This window comes from Ceratotherium simum, chromosome 1 (assembly GCF_057802395.1).
Source record: "Ceratotherium simum simum isolate JZ-2026a chromosome 1, ASM5780239v1, whole genome shotgun sequence".
Classification (NCBI taxonomy): domain Eukaryota; kingdom Metazoa; phylum Chordata; class Mammalia; order Perissodactyla; family Rhinocerotidae; genus Ceratotherium; species Ceratotherium simum.
The window spans coordinates 67303770-67328283 of record NC_141900.1 but is presented as its reverse complement, the minus strand read 5'-3'; the positions used below and the strand labels follow the sequence as shown (position 1 = coordinate 67328283).

The 24514-nt window shown below is 43.1% G+C and overlaps 1 protein-coding gene across 1 annotated transcript in view; it reads left to right on the top strand.

Annotated features, from left to right (window-relative positions):
* The window catches only part of AOAH (acyloxyacyl hydrolase), a 188646-nt gene that overhangs the window by 150398 nt on the left and 13734 nt on the right, over positions 1 to 24514 (top strand). The window contains exons 14-19 of the mRNA XM_004418824.3: positions 2123 to 2159; positions 2931 to 3005; positions 11268 to 11440; positions 17893 to 17951; positions 18040 to 18099; positions 19405 to 19501. Of these exons, the coding sequence (XP_004418881.1) occupies positions 2123 to 2159; positions 2931 to 3005; positions 11268 to 11440; positions 17893 to 17951; positions 18040 to 18099; positions 19405 to 19501 (501 nt within the window). The remainder of the gene's footprint in view (positions 1 to 2122; positions 2160 to 2930; positions 3006 to 11267; positions 11441 to 17892; positions 17952 to 18039; positions 18100 to 19404; positions 19502 to 24514) is intronic.

Below are 24514 nucleotides of genomic sequence, written 5' to 3'. Positions count from 1 at the left end.
GGCTCAAATCATATTGGATATTCCTCCTTTCAAGTTGGGGTTGGATTTGTGTTAAACCTTTCTCCAGGACTCGATTGTGTGTTTACCCCCATAGATGCTACTCCTCAGGTATAGAGGCCATGTCCAACTCATCTGTTAATTCCCTACAATACATAAGGCACATGGCAGGTGCTCAACAAATGAATGAAGAGGGTAAATTAATGTATGCACGCCAAGATGAACTGACTGCTCTTAATTTGCGTGTTTGTATGCATATTTAATAATACCCTGCCTCACTGCAAAAAGGGAATAAAGACAGTATGGCGGGTTCCTCAAAAAAATTAAACATAGTATTGTCGTATGTAGTACGATAGTAGTATGTAGTAGTAGTAGTATCGTATCATACTGTTAAACATAGTATGATCAGCAATTTCAATTAGGCATATGTAAACCCAAAAGAATTGAAAGCAGGGACCTAAAAGCAAGATACTTGCACACCAGGGTTCATAGCAACACTATTCACCACAGCCAAAAGGTGGAAACAACCTAAATGTCCATCAATGAATGAACAGATAAACAAAATGTGGCGTATACATAGAATAGGATATTACTCAGCCTTTAAAAGGAAGGAAATTCTTACACATGCTACAAATGGATGAACTTTGAGAACATTATGCTATGTGAAATAAGCCAGACACAAAAAAGACAAATATTGTATGATTCCACCTATAAGAGGTATCTAGAATAGTTCAACTCATAGAGACAGAAAGTGGAATGGTGTTATCAGAGGCTGGGGAAGGGTTAATGGGGAGTTATTCTTTAATGCGTGCAGGGCTTCAATTTGGGATGATGGAAAAGTTCTGGAGATGGATAGTGGTGATGATTGCACAACAATGTGAATGAACTTAATACCACAAATTGTGCACTCAAGAGGGTTAAAATGGTAAAGTTTGTGTGTTGTATATTTTACACGATAAAACAGGAAATAAAGCAATATTCATTCAATGTACTAACACTCCTGGATCAGCCAAGAGAATATCAACACTGCCCATACAGCTTGCATCTAGTTCTATGTGGCAAAGAGGTGGTCACTGCATGGTCACACGGCTTCAAGGGAACGTAGGCCAGCATACCCTTCACAGCTGCGCACTGCCCTTTTTCCCGCGTGGATCTGTAAAAACAAGCACTGGCTCTGACATAAAATGCACCTGCCTCCCGAGCTTCCAAGGCTGGAAGTTACAGGAGAATCTTCCCTGTCCCTTGAGTTGCACACCACCTGAGGTTTACTCATTTATTGCTGCAGACCAACCTCTAAGAGACAAAAAAGCAGTCAATCTATTTGGGTTCACTCTTTCAAGACTCCCAGCAATGTCATACAGGGAGTTAGAGTTCAGCATTGCAGACAGAAGAGACTGGATCTGAATTTCAGTTCTCCAAATTATTAGTTGGGTAGCTTTGGGCAAGTCACTTAAGTGAGCCTCAGTTGCCTCATCTATAAAATGGGAATAGTACTGTGCCTACCTCGCACAGTTGTGCTAAGGCTTAAATGGACTAATAACATAAGTGCTTAACAGAGAGTCTACAATAAAATGAGTATTCAATAAATACAATTTTCGCATAAGAGATACAGTACAGGTGGTAACAGGGATGGAGGGGGAATGTCATGCATGTCGTAACAGGAGTTGAAATATATCAACTCTACAATCTGAACCTTGCACAGGCCAGCCAGCAGGAGGAGCCTCAGGAGTGAGCAGAAATACCAGCAGGAGATTAAATGGGGCTCTCTGGGGAGACTCGCAGTTCCCAAAGAATCCTTTTTACTGTTCCTCTGTTAACTCATTCCTTAATCTTTTGGGTAGTTTTTCTCTCTCGTGATAGACATATACCTTTTTCTCACATGTACTAGAAAGTTTACTCATTCGTGCTTAGGAAATGTTTTGAGACCTGTGAATCCAAAGAACTTAGGGTTATGTTAATATAATGCCAAGTAAACAGAAAACCCATCAAGGAGAGTTCCAGGGTGGTTATTCCCATCAGTGTGGACGGACCCTGACTGTAGAATAACGCTGCTCCTTCCGTGATCTCGGTCATTGATAGTGTTGAATTAAACTCACTAACTTTAATTATTTTCTTAATTACTCAGGTGCATCTTCCCAAAACCTGGAGACATTTATAGAAAGGTATGTGGAAGAGGGATATAAGAAGTTGTTTTTAAATTGGGTTTCTTATTTTGAAAAACCAATGAAAACTCTCTGTTGTTGCCCCGTAATCACTTGCACTGAGCAGCAATGGCTTGTTATTTACTCTCCAAACACTGGGATATTATCACTTCTTGGGCCAGTGAGCATGGGAAGTGATTAATTTACATAAGTCCTTAAAGACGGATCATAAAAATCCATACAAAGCGGGTAAAACCTAGATCTGCCCAAAGTATCTGAAAAAGACAAAAAGGATTATTTCATAATTTCATATTCCCGCTTTATGAGCAACAAAACAATTTTGTGCTCATTTGGGGCTTAAAATTCAGAAGCAAGGCTCTGGGTGCCCAGAATGGAAACCGTGGGAAACCCTTGATTTTTCAAAGTTGACTACAGGCCCACAGCTGTCAGGATGTCCTACGAATCTGGACATAAATAACCCAGGTAACTCACCTGTGTTTCTCAATGACAAATGCTGTGAATGATGCTAAGAAGATGGTAGCATGTCCCCCTACTGGTGATTTCAATCTACTCTTCAATTCTATGCATTTATGTGGTCTTTCCCTAATAGGGAAGTAGGTTAAAGATTATAGAAAAGAAAGAGGGAAATGATGATGCTGGAATGAAAGAAAAACAGCAAAAAGTTACTAAGAGGGTGATCACACAAAGATTCTTTCACAGGCTCAGCCTGTGATGGTTAAAACGCTGATTTTCCAAGTGTTTGACATTTAGATTCCATCTATGGCTTCTCAGTTTGTCTAGGAACCAACTGTTGGACCATCCAGCCATCGTCATATATGCCATGATTGGAAATGATGTCTGCAACGGGTGAGTTATTGAGAAAGAAGGTTTTGAAAATTCTTTGGCTCTGGGTTTCCCCTCTTCTCCACTCCACTCCGCTCCACCCCACTCCACTAGCCTGCTGTTGAATTGAATTTCTCTATCTTAGCAAGTCCTAGACACATGTGAAATCCACGGAACCAACCTGTGAAACTAAAAGACCCTTTTAAAAATATCCAATCCATTAATTCTTTGCTCTGATTCACAACAAATGGGTGTGTCATGATCAGTTCTGAATTGTATCACAAGAAATATGCTACTACTAGCCAAGAATCCAAGACTGAGAATCATGACTTTTTAAATAAAATAAGGCAGAATCACGGCTACCCCGTAAGAACAGCTTCCTCCCTCATATTCTGACATGCGTACTTGTGTGGTGGAGAGAGCATAGACTTAGAGCATTTGCAAAGAAACTGCACATAATTCACGGCTAATCCTATTTATGCCCATAGCCCATAGTAAGAAAGCAGTTTTGCTAAACTGCTAATTTGTTGTTAGTGCCGTCATGTCGATTCCAACTCCTAGCAACCGTGTGCCCAGCACAGCAGAACCCTGTCCAGTCTTTTTGGGTCATCCTCTCGCCTTCCAAGGCTATATCAGAGGCTATATCCAAGGCTCCACTGCTATTCATGGGGTTTTCATGGCCATTTTTTCTAGAAGTAGGTGGCCAGGTCCTTCTTCCTTGTCTGTCTTAGTCTGGACGCTCTGCTGAAACCTGTCCACCATGGGTGACCCTGCGGTTATTTGAAATACTGATGGCATAGTTTCCAGCATCACAGCAACATGCAGCTTCCACAATCTGGGATGTGGTTCCCTGACTGGGGCAGTGACAGCACCAAATGTTAACCACTAGACCACTAGGACTGGCTAAACCGCTAATATCAGCAGTGATTTCAAAATGTTGAATGCCTTAGTTCCGCCACAACATTTTGGAAGCTTTCTCAAAATCTGTGTGTACCCCTAAGAATACACTGCACATGTGAATGCCATCTGTCCTGTGATCATGGCCAAAAAGAAAAAAAAAGTTGAGATCAGATCTAGAACAACTCTGCAGTAGCCATCCACCCACCATTTAGAAAACAGAAAAGCAAAGCCAAGAGAGGTCACGTGGCTTGCCTGATTAATTGATTAATGGCATAGCCAGACTCCAGCCCAAGTGGTACTAGAAGTAGACCATCCTGCTCCCTGCCTACCCTTTGTTTTCCCGTACTTCACTCACAAAGCTCTCTAAGCCTGTGCTAAAAACACAGTTCAGTATTATTAAAGTGTGTTTACCCTAAAGGATACCCTCACGAAGTCCTAGAACTCTTATGGTGAAGAAGTTGTAGACCTAATCAGTGACGTGAATTCAGGGCAGGAGATTCAGAGAAAGACTACACCTTGATTCAGAGATGCTGATGTTCCAGATCCTGCCTTGGCACCCCCTAGGCTGGTTTACTGCTCTCCCCAGAACCCCAAGTCTGCCAAGGCTACATGCTGGCAACTCAAGTCCCAACCTCAGTGATGAGCCTCTGGAACTCTCTGGTAAGTGGCAAACACTCCAAAACTTTCCATAAGCCAAGAGCCACACCACTCTCTATATCATCTCCTCCCCACAATAGCCCTAAGAGGCAAGTATGATTGTCCCCATTTTACAGATGAGGAGACTGAGGTTAGGCAAGGATAAGGAACTTGCTTATACTGCTATTGAAAAGCAAACCTGAGGGCTGGCCCCGTGGCTTAGCGGTTAAGTGAGCACGTTCCGCTGCTGGCGGCCCGGGTTCGGATCCCGGGCGCACACCGACGCACCGCTTCTCTGGCCATGCTGAGGCCGCGTCCCACATACAGCAACTAGAAGGATGTGCAGCTATGACATACAACTATCTACTGGGGCTTTGGGGGGAAAATAAATAAATAAAATTATTAAAAAAAAAAAAAAAAAGAAAAGAAAAGCAAACCTGAGAGCCAAGCCAGGTTCTCTGACTAAATTCTGGCTCTTTCTACAGTCCACATTTCTTTTATTTGCTTTCTTTTACTCATTCACTTTTAAAAAGTGTGTATTGACCACCCATGCTGTACCAAATGCTGTGCCAGGCTCTGAGATACAATGACAAAGAGGCCACAGTCCCTGACCTCAAGGAGCTTATGGAAGGAGAAGCATTGAGCTTCAGGCCCCAGCCCTATCACAAAACAAAAAAAACCTATGGTCAGATCCACCAGTGCCCCTCCAGCCTCTGGATCGTGTTCCCCTGGAGGGGGCAGATAGCAAACTGGTTATACTGAGTGAAGAACATCTGCAGAAAGAGGCTTTGACTGCAACAGCCAGAATCTCTAAAACTGCACTTTTCCAGCAGAACCTGCTTAGCTAGAGGCCCCTCCAGCCCAACCCTACTTTTCCTTTTCTAAAGAGCCAAAGGGCAGGCAGACATCCGCCGGAGACCTGGGCCAGGCTCTCCCCACACCGGGGATCTGGGCAGAGAAGCAGCAAGCATTTGGGTGAAAGAATGGAGTTGGCAGTGTGGGATGTCCCTGCGGTGCCCACTTTGCAACGTCCTGTGGAGGGGTTAGAAAAATAGAGACAGATGGCAACTCTACCTCCCCATCTGCCAGGACATCAAGGTGGAGCAGATAACCCAAAATGAGCAAAGTGATTTCATAAAAAGCTCAAGCCAGCAACGAGTTGCATAATTAGTCTGTCCTGGAACATGTTTGGGGATATTTGCTTGACTTTCTTCTTTTCTTTTTTTACAATGATGCTAGCTCTACTGAAATAATGCAGCCATGTGCTTCTTTCTCAATTCTATAAACACATGTAGTTACTCAATGAATGAAGGTCATGATTGGAAGATAGCTTTTAGCATCCAGAATTCAAGGAGAAAAATAATATAGACGACTCTAGCTTTCTCATTGTAACTCAACTTGATTTGGCCTAAGCTAACCCAGCTTCCTTGGGCCTTTCCTATTATGTCCGCAAAAGCTATGGAATGTGAGTGATAAGGAGGAGAGAATTTCCTGGAATCAGGGCAAATGTGAGTGACCTATAGCAGCAGAACCTTGGGTAACAGGGGCAGCAATGGGAAATGGGAATGGCTCTTAATAGCCTCAAATCATAAAGGGTGATAAGAGCTCTTCCCCAGAATCCCAACATGACAGCCCAGAAAAGCGCATTGTAATCACTGGAAATGTGATAGAATTACAAAAGCATCTGGCACTAGCCACATAAATTGACATGGTTCCGTTTTTTATAGTGGACCTAGAAATTATAAATTGCAAATTTTTCACCTAATGGAGAGAGCCAGGACCACCCCATAGAGGTTGTCTGTGTCCCCGGTCCCCAAGCTTTTTTTCTGCAATGCCAATGTTTTGGATGTCACCCAGGGCAGCTGATCATTACTGCATTAAGCCAAGGTGGTGACGGGTCACAGGCCGCAAGGAGCCTGGTCTGCCGGGAAACAAGCCATTCCATCCAATCAAACGGTAGAAAAACCAGCAGGGAGGGAAATGGACACAACTCCTGCTGCTCAGAGGAATTGTCTCTCCTGGCCTCCTCGGTTGAGGCATGGGTGCTCAAGGGAATGATACGGAGTTTCCCAAGAAGCCAGCATATTCCAGGGCAGAGCTACTTACAAGGGACCCAGGATGTCTATGCATGTGGTAACATGGGCCCAGTGAGTCCCCAGCCCATTCCCAGTCTGTGTCAAGATGTCCCTTCAAGAGGGTTGGGTGGGAGGCCTGAAGTAAAGGGCTAACTCTACTTCCTGGATGTTTCAAGAACTCAAATGCCAGCTGTGGGGGAGGTCTGAGCACCCAATGATGAGAAGTCTCTGACCTTTAGTTCTGGTTCTGGGAAAGCTTTTCCGCAGAGGCTGCTTGCCTTCTTCCTTGAGAGGTGGCACATCTCTCTGGCATCAACTAGGTGAAATTGGGCTGGAATACCTGCCAGGGTAATAAAGTGATCACGGCTGGCCCTGCACCCACGTCATGAGGCTTATTTTGCATGACCAGACACAATTCATTAGGACAAGGACAGGCTCTGAGCCACCCAAGAGGTGAGGCTCTTTATCTGTTCTGGGCCCGACCATGTGTTCCTGACATGCATGAGAGCGTGGCGATGGGCAACAACTTCTCTCTTGTTATTTTCCCTGGCATAAGCATCATGTCCCCCATGCTGGTTCTCAAATTTCTCCTCTGTAAGCTCAGCACCCCCAACCCGTCACCTCCATCTGAGAAACTGGTGTGAGCTTTTCGGTGTGTGAGGAGGGACGCGGGACACTAGGGTGGACAGGCAAACCTGGGATAGAAGGCAAAGTGGATCTGACCCCTGGGTGGAAAAAGGTTAGACACTTTCAGCTCAGCTCTTTCAGACTTTGACTCATGTCAGAGAAGGCCTAGGAGATGTTTCCCAAACCACTGGGACTCTTTGATCTCCAAAATACTAGTCCTAAGTCCCTTCAAAAACCAACAGAAGTGAAAGAGTACACAGATCAAAATCACATTGAGAATTTTCCAGGGTCAGAGTCCAAAGGCACCTTCTATGGCATCCAATTATGTTGCTGTCCACAATAAAGCAAAGCTGACTGGAGAATGTTCCGTTAGCAACATCGAGGCTTCCATTTTGATTTTACTTCGTAACTAGCCATTTTGGTTATTCTTTGCTAATTTGCAGGGTACTCTTTCATAAGCACAAATTAGCTCAGATTCTGTATTATTATCAGTGTGGTGTCTCTAACCAAAAAATAATCATTAAATAGGGAGTTTGGGAGACTTCACTCCATCTTAACTCATCTTGCCTTTATGTGGTTGGAGAGGCTTAGCTCAGCTAATTGCTTTGTGCCAAAATGCTAATGCATCAGTAGGAGAGAAAAAAATGAGATGCCAAGGCAAAAGTTAACAGGTAGTGTGTGCCAGCTTTACCAATGACAGACGATGACAGGATATAGACACCCAACCTACTTTGGTTTCACCCCTGCTGTCATACTCCAAACACACAGTAAACATAAAACTTGCTTACTCTGGGTGGGTTCTCTTGGTCTGAAAAAACCCACAAGGCAGCCTGAATCCCTTTCACAAACTAGGATCCTTCCAGTGCTTCTGTGCATATGCAAGTCGAGCCAAAGCCCTTACCCAGCCTTCTGCCCCTAATAGGAAGGCAACCTATTCTTAAGTCCTTGGGAGAGCTTTTTATGCAGGTTAGGGAGATTTTTATCATAAAGTAGTCTGTTTCTTTCCAGGGTAACAAAAAACATGAAATTAGTATTCTGTTCTACATGCTGGGGTTTTATAAAATAGGGCATTTTTTTTCTTTCTTTCTTTTTCCTTTTTTAGAAGTGTCCAAGCAACTCGTTACACAGTGTGGAAGCATGTACACCAACCACAACTAACAGCCTACTGGCTGCCCCAAACATCAGACTTGCCCCACAGTTTCCTCTGTGGGGGTACATGTTGCTTGTCACACATTGGCCTGTGTGATCTGCACACCCGTGGTCAGCCTGTCGCCTGCTGGGTAGCAGCAATTTGGGAAGTGATTTTGTTTGACTAAGTGAAATAGGTGGAGGGGAAATGACATAAAATTACAACATTTTCTGTCCATCTCATTAAAACTCAGGCAGAGTCCAGTTTTCTTCCCCCTCCCTTTAGAAAGGATGAAAATGATACAAGAATCTGTCTTATTTTTATTGTTTCTCTGGCTACAAAATAACATCTGTTGTGAAAAGTTCAAATAATTCAAGGCTTAGAAAGTGCAAGTTTCCCCATAATTACTCCCTACCACCCCCCACCATCCTGCTCCAAGCCAACCAATTGAGACAGTTCGATGTATTTGCATCCGTATTTTTTCTATGCAAATTCTAATTTACATACGTTAATATTCATTGAAATGAAATAATATTATGTTTACTGCTCTGCAATTTGTTCTTTTCAATCAACAATACTTTTTAGCAATGTTTTCCGTGCTAATACATACAGATTACTTCATTCTTTTTAAATTTTTTTTATTTTATTGAGGTAAAAGTCACATCATGTAAAATTAACCATTTTAAAGTGAACAATTCAGTGGCGTTTAGTACATTCAGAATGCCATGCAACCATCCCCTCTATTTAGTTACTTCATTCTTTTTAATGGCTGTATAGTGTTCTACTACATGGATGTACTACAATTTATGTAGCCAGGCTTTTTAGCTTTTTCCAGTTTTACACTATTCCAAGCAATGTTGCAATACTTGTATGTATATTTTTGCACCTCTATGGAAGTGTTACAATAGGACAACTTCCTCAAAGTGAAATTTCAAGGTCAAAAGTTACGCCAACTTCAAATTTTCATACATTTTTAAAAATTGTCTCCAAAATGACAGTGCCAATGTCCATTTAGGAGCTCCCTTAAAAGTGAGAATAACGGATACACCTGGGGGCTTCTTTCTGTCCCCTCTTCCCATGTCACCCATGCCTTGGGCCCAGCCTGTGAGCAATGGACTTACTCTTCTGGTTTGGGATCCATATTAAGTTCCCGAGGGCTACTGTAACAAAGTACCACCAACTGGGTGACTTTGAACAACAGAAATTTATTCTCTCACAGTTCTGGAGGCTAGAAGTCCAAAATCAAGGTGTCAGCAGGGCCATGCTCCCTCTGAAGGGTCTAGGGAGAAGTCTTTCTTTCCTTGTCTTTTCACACTTCTGGTGGCTCCTGGCAAGCCTCAGAATTTCCTGGCTTGCGGCTGTAAAACTCCAACCTCTGCTTCCAGCCTCACGTGGCCTTCTTCCCTGTGAGTGCGTCTGTGTGCCCCCTCCTCTTCTTATAATGATAGGAGTTATTGAATTTAGGGTCCACCCTAATCCACTATGACCTCATCTTAACTTAGCTGATTACATCTGCAAAGACTCCTTTTCCAAATAAGGTCATATTCTGATGGAGAGTATTCAACCTACTACAGGATCATTAGGCAAATATGGAGTTTTAGGGACTCAAAATAGAAAATAACTTATAGTATTATTCCACTTAGGTTAACAGCAGGCTGTTTAAAGCCTAAAGAGTAGATGAAAATCTTAGAGAATTCTATATTCTACTCCCAGGTTAATGCAGGTTAGTATCTTAATTCAAACTTGATGAGTTCCTGAAAGTGTGTAAAAAAGTTAACTGTGCAAAAAATGAGCAATAATAGACTTATATTAAATCCAAAAAATATTCTGGCACCCCTATTTACACCTTTCCTTTTAAACATAACTTGAAAGAAAGACAGAAAGAAAGAAGGAAGGAACGAAGGAAGGAAAGAAAGAAAGATTAATGTAAATGGAACTTTCAATAATGTATTTTTAGTATTTTGTACATTTCTTACTTTTGTTCTTTTCCAAACCAAATGAAGATAAGTCAACTAGCTTAAATGCAATAAATGTCTGATTAAAGCTAAAGGTTTGCTACTTTCAGTTCACTTCTGATTTCTATCTTTGTCTTAAATTCTTTGATTTTAGGCCTATGCTCTTTCTTTCATCACTTTCTTTTTCTGTTTTCACTAACTTTCATGAAACAGGAAGAGAAAAATATTATTTAAAATTTCAAATACACTCTATAGAGCACAAACACTACTACAGAGAAAAGCAATGATGCAAATTGGAATTGCCTATTGGCAGATGTCATTGCAAGGGTATAGCCTGGAATAGCGGTCTATCAGGAAATTCATGAAAATTCAAATTTAGTGTAGAAAGGAGGGATGTAGTGTGGACACATAATGTCGCTTCATTTCTCAGTGAAATTCTGTTTCCCTAACTGTGATATATGTGAAAAGTTTTAAAGACCAAGTTGCAGATCTCAAAGTGTCAAACAAATAATAAACAATACCAGATTTCTTTGATTCCCATTAACTGTGTTTGTCAGTCAAGATAGGTGAGGTTATGCTGCAGGAATAAACATCCCCTAAAATCTTAGTAGCATAAAGCAACATTTACTCACACTACATTGTCCATCAGGGATTACCATGGGGCTCTGTTCCAGGACTCAGATTCATGAAGCGACTGCTATCTAGAACATTGCCCAGACCCATGGCAAAGAAAAAGAGCATTGTAGAAGCTCTCATACCATGCAACATGACACACATCACTTCTGCTCAGACCTAATAGGCCAGACCAGTCGCATGGCCCACCCAACCACAAGGGAGTCAGGAAGCCAGAAATATTTTGCAAATAGCACCAATAACCACTACATTGTGTGTGTGTGGGGGGGGGGTATCTTGTACTTGCATGCATCTATCCTTATAATCTACTTTCTGTTTCTTTTACCAACAGAAAGAATGATCCAGTTCCAGAAATGACCACTCCCAAGAAATTGTACTCCAAAGTCATGCAGACTCTGCAGTATCTAAATTCTCACTTGCCAAATGGCAGCCACGTTATTTTATACGGCTTACCAGATGGAACCTTTCTCTGGGATAATTTGCACAGCAGATATCATCCTCTCGGTATCAGTTTGAAGATACTTATACTCTTTAATAATGTTAATGTATACATGGTCCACATTTATGTAGTTCAAACTGTATAAGAATGCACCTAAAATGCACCACAGTACGTAGGTCAGAATGGATGAAGGGAAGAGCACCGAGGTACAAGATCTAAAGATCAGTATCCAAAGGTGGGCAGAACCATATTCAAAGTCAGAAAGGGCAGAAGTATTTAATGAAGACAAATTGGAAGCTAAGAGTTTGAGTTGGGAAACTCCTTTAAGTGAAGGTGAAATCTAGAATAAGCCAATGAAGCCCAAACAAGAGATGGAAAGCCCTGAGTCAAAGGGAAGGATTTCTCCAAACCTCAATGGTGAGTGCCCCCTGGTAGCCATTCAGAATTCTATAGAACACGGTCTTCCAGTGGGCTTGCTCCCTGCTTCTACATTCTCTTGGAGCCCTTGGCTCTGAAATGCTTTTAAAGTTCCTTACAAACATTGTAAAAGTAGTAGTAACTCACATTAGGAAGGGCTGCCATGATAATCCTTAAAACAATCCTGTGAGATAGATGTTTTCATTAATTCCATTTTATAGAAGAAAAAACAAAGGCTCAGAGAGGTTAGGTAGCTTGTCAAATGTTGCAGAGCTTGTTGTGTATGTAAGCTGGGTGTAGCAAGGCTCTCTTTCTGTGTTTCAGGGGAGAATATCCTTTCAAAAAATATTTGTTATATGCCAGGCACTGTCTAGGCACTGGGTAACCATCAGTGAACACAATAGTCAAAAGTCTCTGCCAACATAGGCTTATATTGCAGTGGGAGAAAGACTCCAAAAGTGTGTCAGGGATGGTAAGTGTTACTAGAGAAAATTAAGCAGGGAAGGGAGGTAGGGAGCGCTGGCCTCAGTCCTCTCTGACAGATATCTACAAGGAGAGGCCTGGTAAGCTCCCCTCTGCCCCACATCCACAGCACCTGTGCCAGTCTCTCATGGAAAGGGGCTGCCCCTTCCCTGGTATTGCCATAGCCACCTCCTTAGACCAACCCAAGCTCAAGTGTGCTGGAGGTCCAAGCAGTTTCTACTGAGTCAGGTGAGCAATTCGAAGGAGGAAGATCTGAAACTCCTTCCTCAGTGCCCTTCTCAGGGGGCGGGGTGGAGAGCTTTCCTCTGCATATATAACTTCTCTGTAGCTTTTCCATCTCCTCTTTTTCTCCTCCTACAGTCCCTTTTTAGCCTCCCTCAGGAAGTTTCACCCCTCCCCACACAAGAAAAGATCAGGGTCCCTTTAACTGGTTCTCAAATGTTTCTGGTCCCTTCACTGGGGGGACAATTGTAAACACCCACATTCCAGGCTCCCCACCAACAAGATTGAAGTCATTTTCCTCTTCAGTTACCAAGTGTGCCGCAAACGTTATTCTTATCCAAGCAGAACACTGTCCAGCCTTGCATGAGGAAAGCACATTCCTCCTGTTCACCCGGCTTTGACACGTGCCCCTTAGAAGTGACAACGTGACCACACAGAGGAGAACTTGACTCCATTCTGGGCTGCCTTGGACACATAAAGGACAACCACTTGGGCTGAGAATGTCTCTTTGACTTATCCCACCGTGGATGAAAATTTCAGTTCCCCCAACAGATGTTTTCAGATTCCTAGATTTCTCACGTGCTAAGAAATGCTTGGGGAAGGGAAGTTGGAGGCAGGGGAGATGTGCTCCCAATTTACTCTGTCACACCATTAGGGACTTGACTTTAGGTTTTCTGACTTCCAATCCTATTCTCTTTCCATGAACTCCGGTTAGACTGCCTCCACAAGTTCAGACATGCCACACAATTCACTTGACTCAACGCCAGTATGTAATAACGACTCCATGCAATTTGGAAGGGAGAAAGGGTAGGGAAAAAGGTGATTGCGGGACTCATCGATCCCTTTGGTGGATTCTCTAGGCCAGTGGCTCTCATCCAGGGGCAACCCACCCACCCTCACCAGTAATCGCAACTGGAGAGGGGGTGCTACTAGCACCTAGTGGATAGAATCCAGGGATGTCCCTAAACATCATACACTGCACAGGCCAACCCCCTACAATCAAGAATGTCAATAGTGCCAAGGTTGGGAAACCGTGCTCCAGGCTTAGCCTTGTCCTTAAATGGCCTCTCGGCAGCCACTAACCATGCACTAGCATTTCACAGCACACAAGGGAAGAAGGAAAAGGGGGAACAAGTTTGTTCTACATAAACAACCCTGGTTTGAAAAAAAAGTCCAATTAGAGAGAAAGCTGAAACTATCTAAAATTTGTTTAATGTTTTTAAGTTATTATTCATATCCTAAATTATCCCTGCTGCCTGGTTGTCATGGGAAATAAATTATAAACTCCTCAACGAAGCATCAGGGTCCTTCCTAGACAGACCAGGGAAGTAGGCGGGATTTACTCAGCATCCCCATTCCTCCTTTGGCAGACTCATAACTCACTTAGAATGAGAGGCTTGAAGAGACACCTGCTGCCCTCACGTTGTCTCTGTTCTGCTCTCACTCTCAATCCAATCTTTGGATCTTCTTCATTCCCATCAAACATGAACCAGCAGTGAAGAAGGTTAGTGTTGGACCAGCCTCAGGGTTTGGTTGCTCTGCCTAGATTAGGGTGGATCTCATCTTAATCAATAGCCAGTCACCCGAGTCTGATTGCCTGGGGCACTGTGCTAAGGGTTGTATAAGCTAGTAAAGGGAGTTTTCCATTTATTTCTGTCTTTGAGCCTAGAATCATGATGATGATAATCTCTAGACTTAACTTTAGCCACCCCTTAAGGGGTAAGAAAGAGGTCAGAGAGCAGAAGGGGTCAGGGGGGAACCCCTGGATCAGCAATACATTCTCTGCTGCCTCAGTATGACAGGTAAGAACTCAGCCTGACCATTGAGTAAAGAAAAGGCTAAATGCCACAGCATTATATCAGAGCAGCAGGTAATGGAGGCCCAGAATAAGAATAGTTCCCAGCTCACTCCTGCCAGGAAGGAGGAAGTAATGAATCCCTCCTGGCATCTCTCCTCTTCACCATGTTTGTGAGTCACTACTAGTCAGTGCCTGGCTGCCAAGGGCTGTGCCAGCCCCACAATTTCCACCAGTAATTGAAATTCCTGGCAATAATATATTGTCTTTTTGAGGAATTACCAGAAAGTAAGTGTCACATGTTAGGATTCTACTTACATTGATCTTTTGAGAAATGTCAAGCTTGGCCAAGCATGAGTCCTCACAGGCACAGTCTATGAGGAAGGCAATCTTTCTATAAATATGTCTGAGATACCTATTATGTGCTTTGGGGGCAAAGATGGTGCTAAGATGGAGTCCTTGTCCTCAAAGGAGAAAGAAAAGACAACTCCAACAGGGAAAATAGTATATAGATCCTGACAGTGAGATTACAGAGTGCCGATGACACTGGTACAAGCCATAGGAATTCTGAGAGCATCCGAAGGTTAGACTGTGGTCAAGAAGTTTGGGATTGCTAGCTACCAAATAAGTCTGCAAGTAGGCCTTCCTTGAAGGGCCTCTACCACAAAAGATCAACAGTAACAACTTAATTTTACCCCAATTTCTCTTAAATTTGAAACCTAATGTATCTCAAAATACCCTGTAGTATACCTTATATTTTATTACTAGCTTCCTCTCTGTCTAAATGAATGTGGTTTTACTGAGGTTTAATACACTCAGGTGGTATTTCATGGAGGTGTGGCTGATCTTTGTTGGTACTAAGCTTTTACAGTGACTAAAATTTCAATTATGGTCCCAGCATTAAATAAATGCCAAAGACTCTGCCCTAAAGAACTTACAAATGACTGCCACTCAAGCTGCTACCATGACCAGCTGAGGTAAAACATACCCTTTCATCTTCAGAGGGAGCATATGGCATCCACTGGCCGGCCCACTGGTTCTCCACCCCTTAGACACACACACACACACACACACACACACACACACACACACTGTTAGTTCCTCTGCCCTGATAGTTCCTGGCCACTGTGGGATGGTCCTCCTGCTCCTGTCCTCAGCATTCTTGACCAACTTTCTTCACTAGATTCACTTTCTCACTAAGGAGTCACGGACACTGCCTCTTTACAGGTACAACAAGTAGGTAGGATCAGTCTTTGTCCCAGGGCTCCTCAATATGCAAAAATACTATTAAAGTAACAGGGATAAAATGTAATATTTGAAAAGAAAGATTAAATGACCAGCTGACAGTGCCAGTAAGTGGAGAAAAACATAAGAGCTCTTTTCCCTATTCTGTTTCTTTATATCATAAGCCCAGCACAAGCACTCCTAACCAACATTCCACATGACCAGCCACAGTCACTCTACCCCCTAATAGGCAGAAATACCAGAGAGAAGGGAAACCAACTCCTTACACCTTTTCCAGTTATCTTCTAACTACAGCTAACATGCCCTTATCCTGTTCAACAGACTCGCTACTCATCTAAGGATTTTCTCTATATCAACTTGCTCCAATTAGAGTCCATGCCACAATAGCAAGGAGATAGAGGGGAAAGGGGCAGTGATTTAGAGAAGGTCCAGAAGGAGGACATGCCTTGTGGTCTCATCCTAAGGTGTGCTGGGACCTCAGCAGTAGGACACTAGGAAGAGGGGAGTAAGCTGTGATGTAACAAGCCCATGGCTGGGCTTAACCCCCAAGGGAGGGCCAGCAGATGAGTCCCCAGTATCCAGGAGCAGGACAAACTCCAGTCCCTCTGGATAACAGAGCAATCCAGGCCTGTAGGTGGCAATGAGAGGGTGCAGGAGTGTCACCTGTGGTCAGGCATGAGCTGCCACCTCCCCCAGGTTGAAGAGACTTCAGACACTGGGCAGTGGAAAGAGAGAGGCCACCTCTCAGGGAGAGGGGACCTGTCAGGACCAAGCAGGGTGTCAGGGCCCCAGCCAAGCTACCTAAGTTTTATTACAAGGCCTGGTCCCAACAAAGAAACAAGATGGCAGAGGGAAGGCTGCAGATCAGGGGCAGTCCCAGCAGGGGGCAAGAGCCAAGTCATTCGGGCACACAGAGGATCGAGGGTGGGGAATGCAGGTTGGAGGTGTCCATCACTGCAGCTGGGCTGACTGAGACAGGCAGGGACACATGCAGAAAGGAGGTAAATTATAAAAAACACACACACAAAAAAAAAAATAGAGGGAAAGACGCCTCAGTGATAGAAAGCAGGATCTTAGAGAAAGATGGGAGCTCAGGGCTCCATGTTGAGGCTGTAAAACGACTGCAAAGACAGAAGCCAGTGGCTTGGGATTCATCTAAAATGTGAAGATGCAGACACTTTTGGAGAACAGAGAAGGGCTGGTGTGTAACTGCGACTTGAATGGTGATAATAAGCTTGTGGTTTTCCAGTCTTGGGATTCACTCACCCACACAGAGAGATAATATATTTTTCCTCTAAGACAAGAAAATTGAATCTTTCAGTCTAACTGATCTGAGGTATAAGTGAAAAATCAGACTGTGTTCCATCACCTTCAACCTTTCTCTTCGCTCCAAGATAGGTCCTATTGTTTTCCTTTATTTTTTCAAGCATGAGAGAAGTGTTAATGGATAAGACGTCAGTCTTTGACACCTGAGATTTGGGAGAGCCTGGATTTTGTGTCTTAGCCACAGCATGAAAGCTGAATTGCCTCTGGGGGTGGATATGCTGGAAGAGGGAGAGAGAGGGGAGATGTGTGAGCAGAGAGAAGATTCTGGGTCTATGACTAATGTTTGGAATGGCTCTGGATGAACTCGCGTATGGCACTTATCACCTTTATTCGTATGGACCTCTTTAACCTGCACTAAAAAATAAGTGTAGAGCATATCTACTAATTAGGGCTCAGATAAAATATCCCCTGGGCCTGAAGGGGTATAATGTGCTGGCCTCCCCCAGCCGGTGGCCACCCAAGCACTTTTGGAGGCCTTCAGTTCACCAAACTGCGGGACAGCACACGGTCAGACCTTCAGACACTCAGAATGTGCTTTCAGGTCCTCAGTACGGGATAATTGGGTCAGACCTGAGGGTTTCATAAATGTGGAAAGGAGGATTTGGTCAACTACCACCTTGAAGGTTCCCTGTGCCTCATGGGAACTTGGCATTTCACTCCCTTGCCAGGAGAAAGCCACTGTCCTGCAAAGTCCTTTGTTAGTGGTATTCTGGTCCATGCGGTGCCCTTGTATCCCCCTATCTGGGGTCCGGATAAGGTCAGGCCCCTCAGACGCTGCCCTCACCCATGCCAAGCACTAAAGATGGGAGTAATCTCCTTAGGGCCCCTCCCCAACTCTGGGTCTGAATTTCTAGGGGGCTCAGAAAGAAGGAAAGCCCAGGCATTCTTCAAGAGCAACACCGAATGAAAAATCAAGGCAGGTCCCTGGAACTGCCCCCCTTCTGCAAGGAGGCAGGGTCACCCACAAGTGTCCCTTGTTGGCTGCTCTACCCAAGTGCATGCAACATACCAGACCTCTCTGTCTTCCAGGCCAGCTAAATAAGGACGTGACCTATGCGCATTTCTACTCCTTCCTGAGCTGTGTCCAGGTGAGCTCGTACTGACTTGTTTCAAGGCCACACTCCCCGCTATGAGCGCTGTTCCCCTGTAATCAAAGTGGTGTTTTCCTGCTCTCAGGTCAGCCCCTGCCTTGGCTGGATGTCTTCCAACAAGACGCTCCGGACTCTCACTACAGAGGTAGGACTGTTGCGGGCTCTTTGATTCCGTCTTTGATCATTCTTTCCCTGTGTTTGCTGCAGTGTTTTCACGAGAGAGGGGATTTTGGCAGAGTGATAGCCTCCAAGCTGATGAATAAAAACATCAAACTGCTGGGGTACTTGAGGAGCCAAGAGAATGTGGGGTGCCGTGTTTGTCTCCTTCTTCCTCACGCTGGGTCTGTCGCCCTTACTGTGTCTCTCAGTCACTGTCTCTGTGTATGCCTGTCTCTCTTGTATGCACACATGCATGTACACACATACACACACACACCCCTTTCAAAGCTGGTTCTAGCGTATTTGTAGAGGCACAGAGAAGGGAGCAAGGCTAGGCTCTAGGCATGACTGGAGTCCTCCCGAGGTAAGTGAGGACCAGGTGCTTCGGAGTCTGCCTCTCTTCTCTGAGGGAACCCCTGGTTCACGCACCTCTTTCACAGTTGGTGAATAATCTCTTTGTAAGATTTATTGAATGTTTTTTACAAAACAAATATATTTCAATTAAAGAAAAACTTGGAGAATGTAAAAAAGCACAAAGAAAAATAATACAAAACACCCAAAATCTCACCACCCAAAGTTAATATGTGTGTATGTCTTTCCGATATTACTTTCATAGACAGATATTTTTGGGGTTTTGCCTACATAGCATCAGAACACACATATCATTTTATGCCTTCCAATGTTCATAAATTATTCCTCCATGTCGTAATTTGGTAATCATTTAGAGTGTACAGCATCTGAATGTACTATGATTTATTTCCTCCCCTGGTGTTGGACTTAGAGGTTGTTTCCAATTTTTCACTATGATAAATAGCATTGTGATGAACTTTTGTGTCTATATATATAGATGTATGTCTTTGTGTACCATGTCTATTTCCATAAGACAAATTCCTAGAAAAGTTATTGGGTCAAAGGGTACGCCATGTGTAATGATTTGATCCACATTGCCAAACTGCTCTCTAGATAGGTTAAACAAATTGACATTCTCAATCACCTATCCCATGGCAATATCTGTATTATCATGATTGTTCATCTTTTCTTTGCCAATCCCATGAGGGGGAAGTGGTGTCTTATTACTTTAATTTGTAGTGATTTGGTTCCTAATGAATTTTGACAGTTTTGTGTGTTCGTTGGCCGCTTGTGCGTGAGTAGAATTTAATATGCAGAGCTGCTTTCTACTGATGGCTTGGAATGGGGGTGGGGACTGTGGATTTCTTTGTTCTGCCTGAATTGTCTCACTAAAGTCAAAGTCTGGGCTTCATGGAATTCTCTCTTTTTCCTTTGTACTCAGAGAGCAGAACAACTCTCCAATACACTGAAAAAAATTGCAACCAGCGAGAAATTTACAAACTTCAATCTTTTCTACATGGATTTTGACTTCCGAGAAAGTAAGTTTTGCTTGGTTTAGGAACCGACATAAGACAAAAGCAGCAGCTACAGTTTAGAGCCCACCTGGGCAAGGCGTTTATAAGCCAGCAGGCGGTAGATTAGGCAGAGTCACTCCTGCCCATTCTGACACATTAATAGTTCTGTGTATTAAAAAAAAAAAGATAAAGTGTAAGACTCTTTCTGGGAAGGTGAAAGCTCAGCATCACCTCCTTATTTTAACATCCTTTTAGAATTCCTGAAGCAATCGAGTCAGGGACCAGTTGGGAAAAGCTTTGGGCCAACAGGTCAATGGAATCACCTAACATATTCTTGCCAGCTTAGTAATGCCCCGCTTACCTATGGGCTAAAGATGAGTGTGACAGGAATGCAGGACAGGGCACTGCCTTTCATAGTGGGCACTGAATTACCTAGGGACTCAGTAACAGTGCAGATTCCCAGACACTACATGATGAAACTAATCAGAGTCTCTAAGAGAGGGACCTCAGGTTTGCCTGTGGCAAAGTGGACAACCCGTATCTCAGCTTTCTGGAAAGAGCATTATGGTTTCTTTTCTGACATTCTGTCCGAACACTGGGGTCACTGATGAGGGGTCACACAAAAACAGGCATGATTACTGGAGCTACTGATTTATCCTTTACCTCTTGACTCTGAAAAATTATTATTTATTAACTTTAATCCTTCCAGTCTCATTTTCATTGCTAAGCAATTGTTGTACAGGAGAAAAGCCTCCTGTTGATTGATTGCCAGCTGAGATGATGCTAATGAAAAGCTTTACAATGCATGCAAAGGATGGATGATTTCTCAACCAGAGTGTGTCATCTCTATCTCGCCACCACCAACACCCCCCTCACCCCAGCCCAAGCATCTGGGATGAAGCAGATGGCCATCATCAATTGTCAAATATTATATTAGCTGACAAGTTTTGCAGTGCAGACTCTAGTACTTCAATTCTGAGCATCTTTTCAACAAGACTGATCTCCCCTAACTAGATTTCCTGCCTAGGTGATACATATTTCTCTCACAGGGAGAGACATTTTGATAAATAACCTCTCATTAAAATGCAGAGTTAAAGACTCATTAATGAATTCCTGGTATAGACAAATGCACCACCAAGTGATTTTTGATCATGATCAACCTTGAATATAGATAAAGTTATTAAAAATATAATAATGTCTAACATTCACATGGAACTTTTTCATTTTCCAAAGTAATCTCTAGCTCTGTTATTTATTATCTTTGGGACTGTAGGCAATTCCCTGAACATGTCTAAACTCTCCTTTCCAGACCTGGAAATGGGGATACCATATCTACGTAAATCTTTATGATGATTATATGAAATAATGTGTAATCCTCCTAAATGCCATGCTTGGTACATAGCCGGTACCCAGAAAATAGTACCATTCCCTCACCCCCTTGCTACTCAACACGTGGTTCAGAATGAGCAGCATCCACACCACCTGGAGGCTAGTTATAAATGCAGAACCCCAGGTCCCGCTCCTAATTAGGACCTACCTAATCAGAATCCACATTTTAACATAATTCACAGATGATCCATAACTCACATTAAAATTTAATAAATGGGGCTCTATAATGCTCCAAGATTAAGAACTTACTCAGTTAGTTATCAGATTTTTACTTAGTTCTACTATGTGCTGTGCAGGTGCTGAGAATGTAGTTGTCAACAAAACAGAACAGTCCTTATCTTCGTGCAGGGTATAGAGAGAAGAGCTTTATCCCTGACCCAGTACTGGCCAGCATTCCATGTGCTTAGAAGCAGAGATTTCTCAGCCTGTTCTTGTCCTCACAGCAACAACAAATGCAGTAAAAAGCAAAAAGTTCAGTTAAACTGAACTGAACATTCTACATCAACATGGCAGTTGGTCACCTTACTGAGAAACCTCCTAGGTATTTCTCCACACTTGGCAATTCTCATCAACAGTTCAAGGAATTTCCTGAGATTTTGTAATTTCGTGACATTTATTAAAAGTAAATGTGGGGCCTGGCCCAGTGGCATAGTGGTTGAGTTCGTGCGCTCCGCTTTGGCAGCCCGGGGTTCACGGGTTCAGATCCCGGGTGTGGACCCACACACCGCTCATCAAGCCATGCTATGGCAGTGTCGCTCATACAAAAAATAGAGGAAGATTGGCACAGATGATAGCTCAGGGACAATCTTCCTCACCAAAAAAATAAATAAATAAATGTAAAGATCTAGATTTGGTACAGGACCCTCTTCTCCTTCTCCTTATGAAGTTAGTAGGTACTCCACCAGGGAAGACATATGGACACACTGGGAGGAGAGTAGGGGCAGAGGAAAGGGTACCTGGGATCTGCCTCCATGAACATCTAATGCAGTGTCATACATTTAACATCTAGGTGCCTCCGTGTACACTTCTGAAAGAGCTGGAACTTTTTTCTAGTTTTCAGGAACTATGCTAAAGGCTTGACTTATGCCCAAAGTTAGACTACCACGAGGGAAATTTTTACTTTGACATTTTAGCATTTTCCAGAGTAGGCAGATCATCCACTCCCAGATCCATCTCTGTGAGTAACCTTCCACACCTGAGCAGCTCATCATCCTGGAAATCCGGTCTACCTCATGTGGGTGCAATGTGCTATTATAGATGGATAGAGATAGAGATAGAACTATGTTCCTATCCCAACTCAACCACAGAATAGCAGTGTAACCTCGAGTAAATTAACCACTTAGCTTTTGTTTCCTTTTGTGGAATGTAGCAATAACTAAACTGTAGGGTTTATGTAGGGATTGAGACAACGCTTGTAATGTAGTAAGGACTCAATAACTGTTAGCTGACATCCTCCCACCACCCATGATTTCACTGCCGTCTGAAATCAATATATGTAAAACACCTACTACATCCTTCCAGGGTTTATGATAGATGGATAATAAATGTTTATTCTCTTTCAATGTCCAAACCACCTCCACCAGTCATGCCTGTGAATCACTTTGAGTTACTTGGAGGAAGCTATGGTGGAAATATATTCCATTATCCCTGCAGTCTCCTTCTAGCAGAAATAAAAACCCTATAGAGCCACTTATTAAACCTGCAGTCTTAATAGTCACATGAAAATCTCTCCTCTTATTTCATATTGGAGCTGACTATTGCATCACAAATATCTTCATTTTTCATATGAGATTTATAATTTTACACCCTGTGACAGAGCAAATCACAATTGAGGGTCCCTGTCCCTTGAGGGTAAGCATGAGACCTATCTGTTCTCCAGTCTGTCAGCCTCAGTCCAGCCCTGAAAGATGATTGCTCATCTCCAAAGACTCTTTTTAGTCTCTTGCTGACTCATCCTCCAACTGGTTATGAACTAAACAGAGGCAGCAATTTTTCCTTCCTTCAGAAAATGCCAGCCCGAGCAGGTGATGTCTTTTTTCTTCGTCTGTACCACACCTCCCAAACAGAGGAAGGAAAATGCCACTTGGCTGACAAGGCCATTTTTACACTGACAGTTTAAATACACCACCAGCTGCCCTCCACTTGCAAGTCAACTCAATTGGAGTAAACCTGGTTCTTAGTTCCCTCCATGTATGTGTTTGTAAAAATAACCAGTGACTTCACAGTGCTGACCAGAATGGAGATTTCTCTTTTTAGATATCTGCTAGTGTTGTTGTTCATCAAGGAGCTACCAAGTGTTTTATGAATCTTCTTCTGTGATTTCTATTGCATCTGTGAAAAGCTGGTCAGCAGCAGAGTTTGACTTTACAGATAAAGAAAATACATTGTACGCCAAATCCCAAGAGCTTGTTCATGATCATTCGAGAAGTTTAATTCAGGTTTTCTGAAGAACAAATAGGAATTCATTTATTATTTTCAATTATGGTCCCAGGTAGGAAGGAAACTGGCCGGCTTACCATGCTACCCCAACTTGGACCTTCCACTCTAAAATCAACCAGGGAAGAAATAGAGACCACTGTCGGGTATTGCATCTATTCTAAGAAGGCAAAATTTCACCCTGAGATAAACAAACTAAAAAGGGTCGCCCTGTCTAGCACTAGTCACAATACAGGTAAAGCCTTAAACTCCTGCCTATGAGTTACTGACTCTCTCTTCAAGTATTGTAATGCTGATGTCTGCAGATATGCAATGACTGGTAACCCTCGCGGACACAATTGTCATGTGAGAAAACGATGTTTTCCAGCGTGAATAGACTGGTTGTAGCCTTGGTAACCTGCGTCATTTCCTTTAATACCTATTGGATTATTCTATGTGACAAGTCCTTCCAAAGGCTGGACCCCCTTGTAGTGTCCTATCAATGTGGGGGGGTCATGGAACATGTTTCCTGGCAGAGAGGAGTATGTTATCACTGCCATCGCTGAGAATTGCCGGAGTCCAGTGATGATAAAACGTGGACCTCTCCCACTGCCCCACCCTAGGGTATGCCCCTGATCCCTTGCAACACTTGGCAAGTAAATATCCCTTCTCTTTTCTTGATGCTTTTGTTCCTCAGTTTTCTTTTCATAGTCCCCACATTATGAGATTGCTCAAACCTCCAAGGGGAGTAGAAGGGAGTGATCATCCCTTCTCATTTTCAAAAACAGTCACTAACGCTGATGACTGAATTATGTCCATTTGTTCCATGAAGTATAATTTCTATCACCACCCCTCCCTCCCTCTAAGGGCTGTAGTTTTTAGTTTGATAGTTAGTAATGCACATAAAATTCAAATCAAAATGGAAATAGCCTAGACTAATGTTAAGCCTAGGTGCCAAAATTGAATCACAGTACAGGAAACTCAGGTGTAAGCAAGTCTGACCTTTTAATTTAGGGCTCCTAATAAACATTTCTCTCAAGAAACACAATCTTGGCTTAAACAGTGTTTCCTTAATAGGCTCAAATTTGCTTTCCACTATTGATTTTCCAAATCTCCAGGTCACTATAATTCTTTCCTGAATTTTCTCTTGGCCAGTGAAGGCACAGGTTTGGATTCAATGTGTCACTCAACGTTCTCTGTTGTAAGAGCTTCCTACCCTCACTGGGTTGGGGG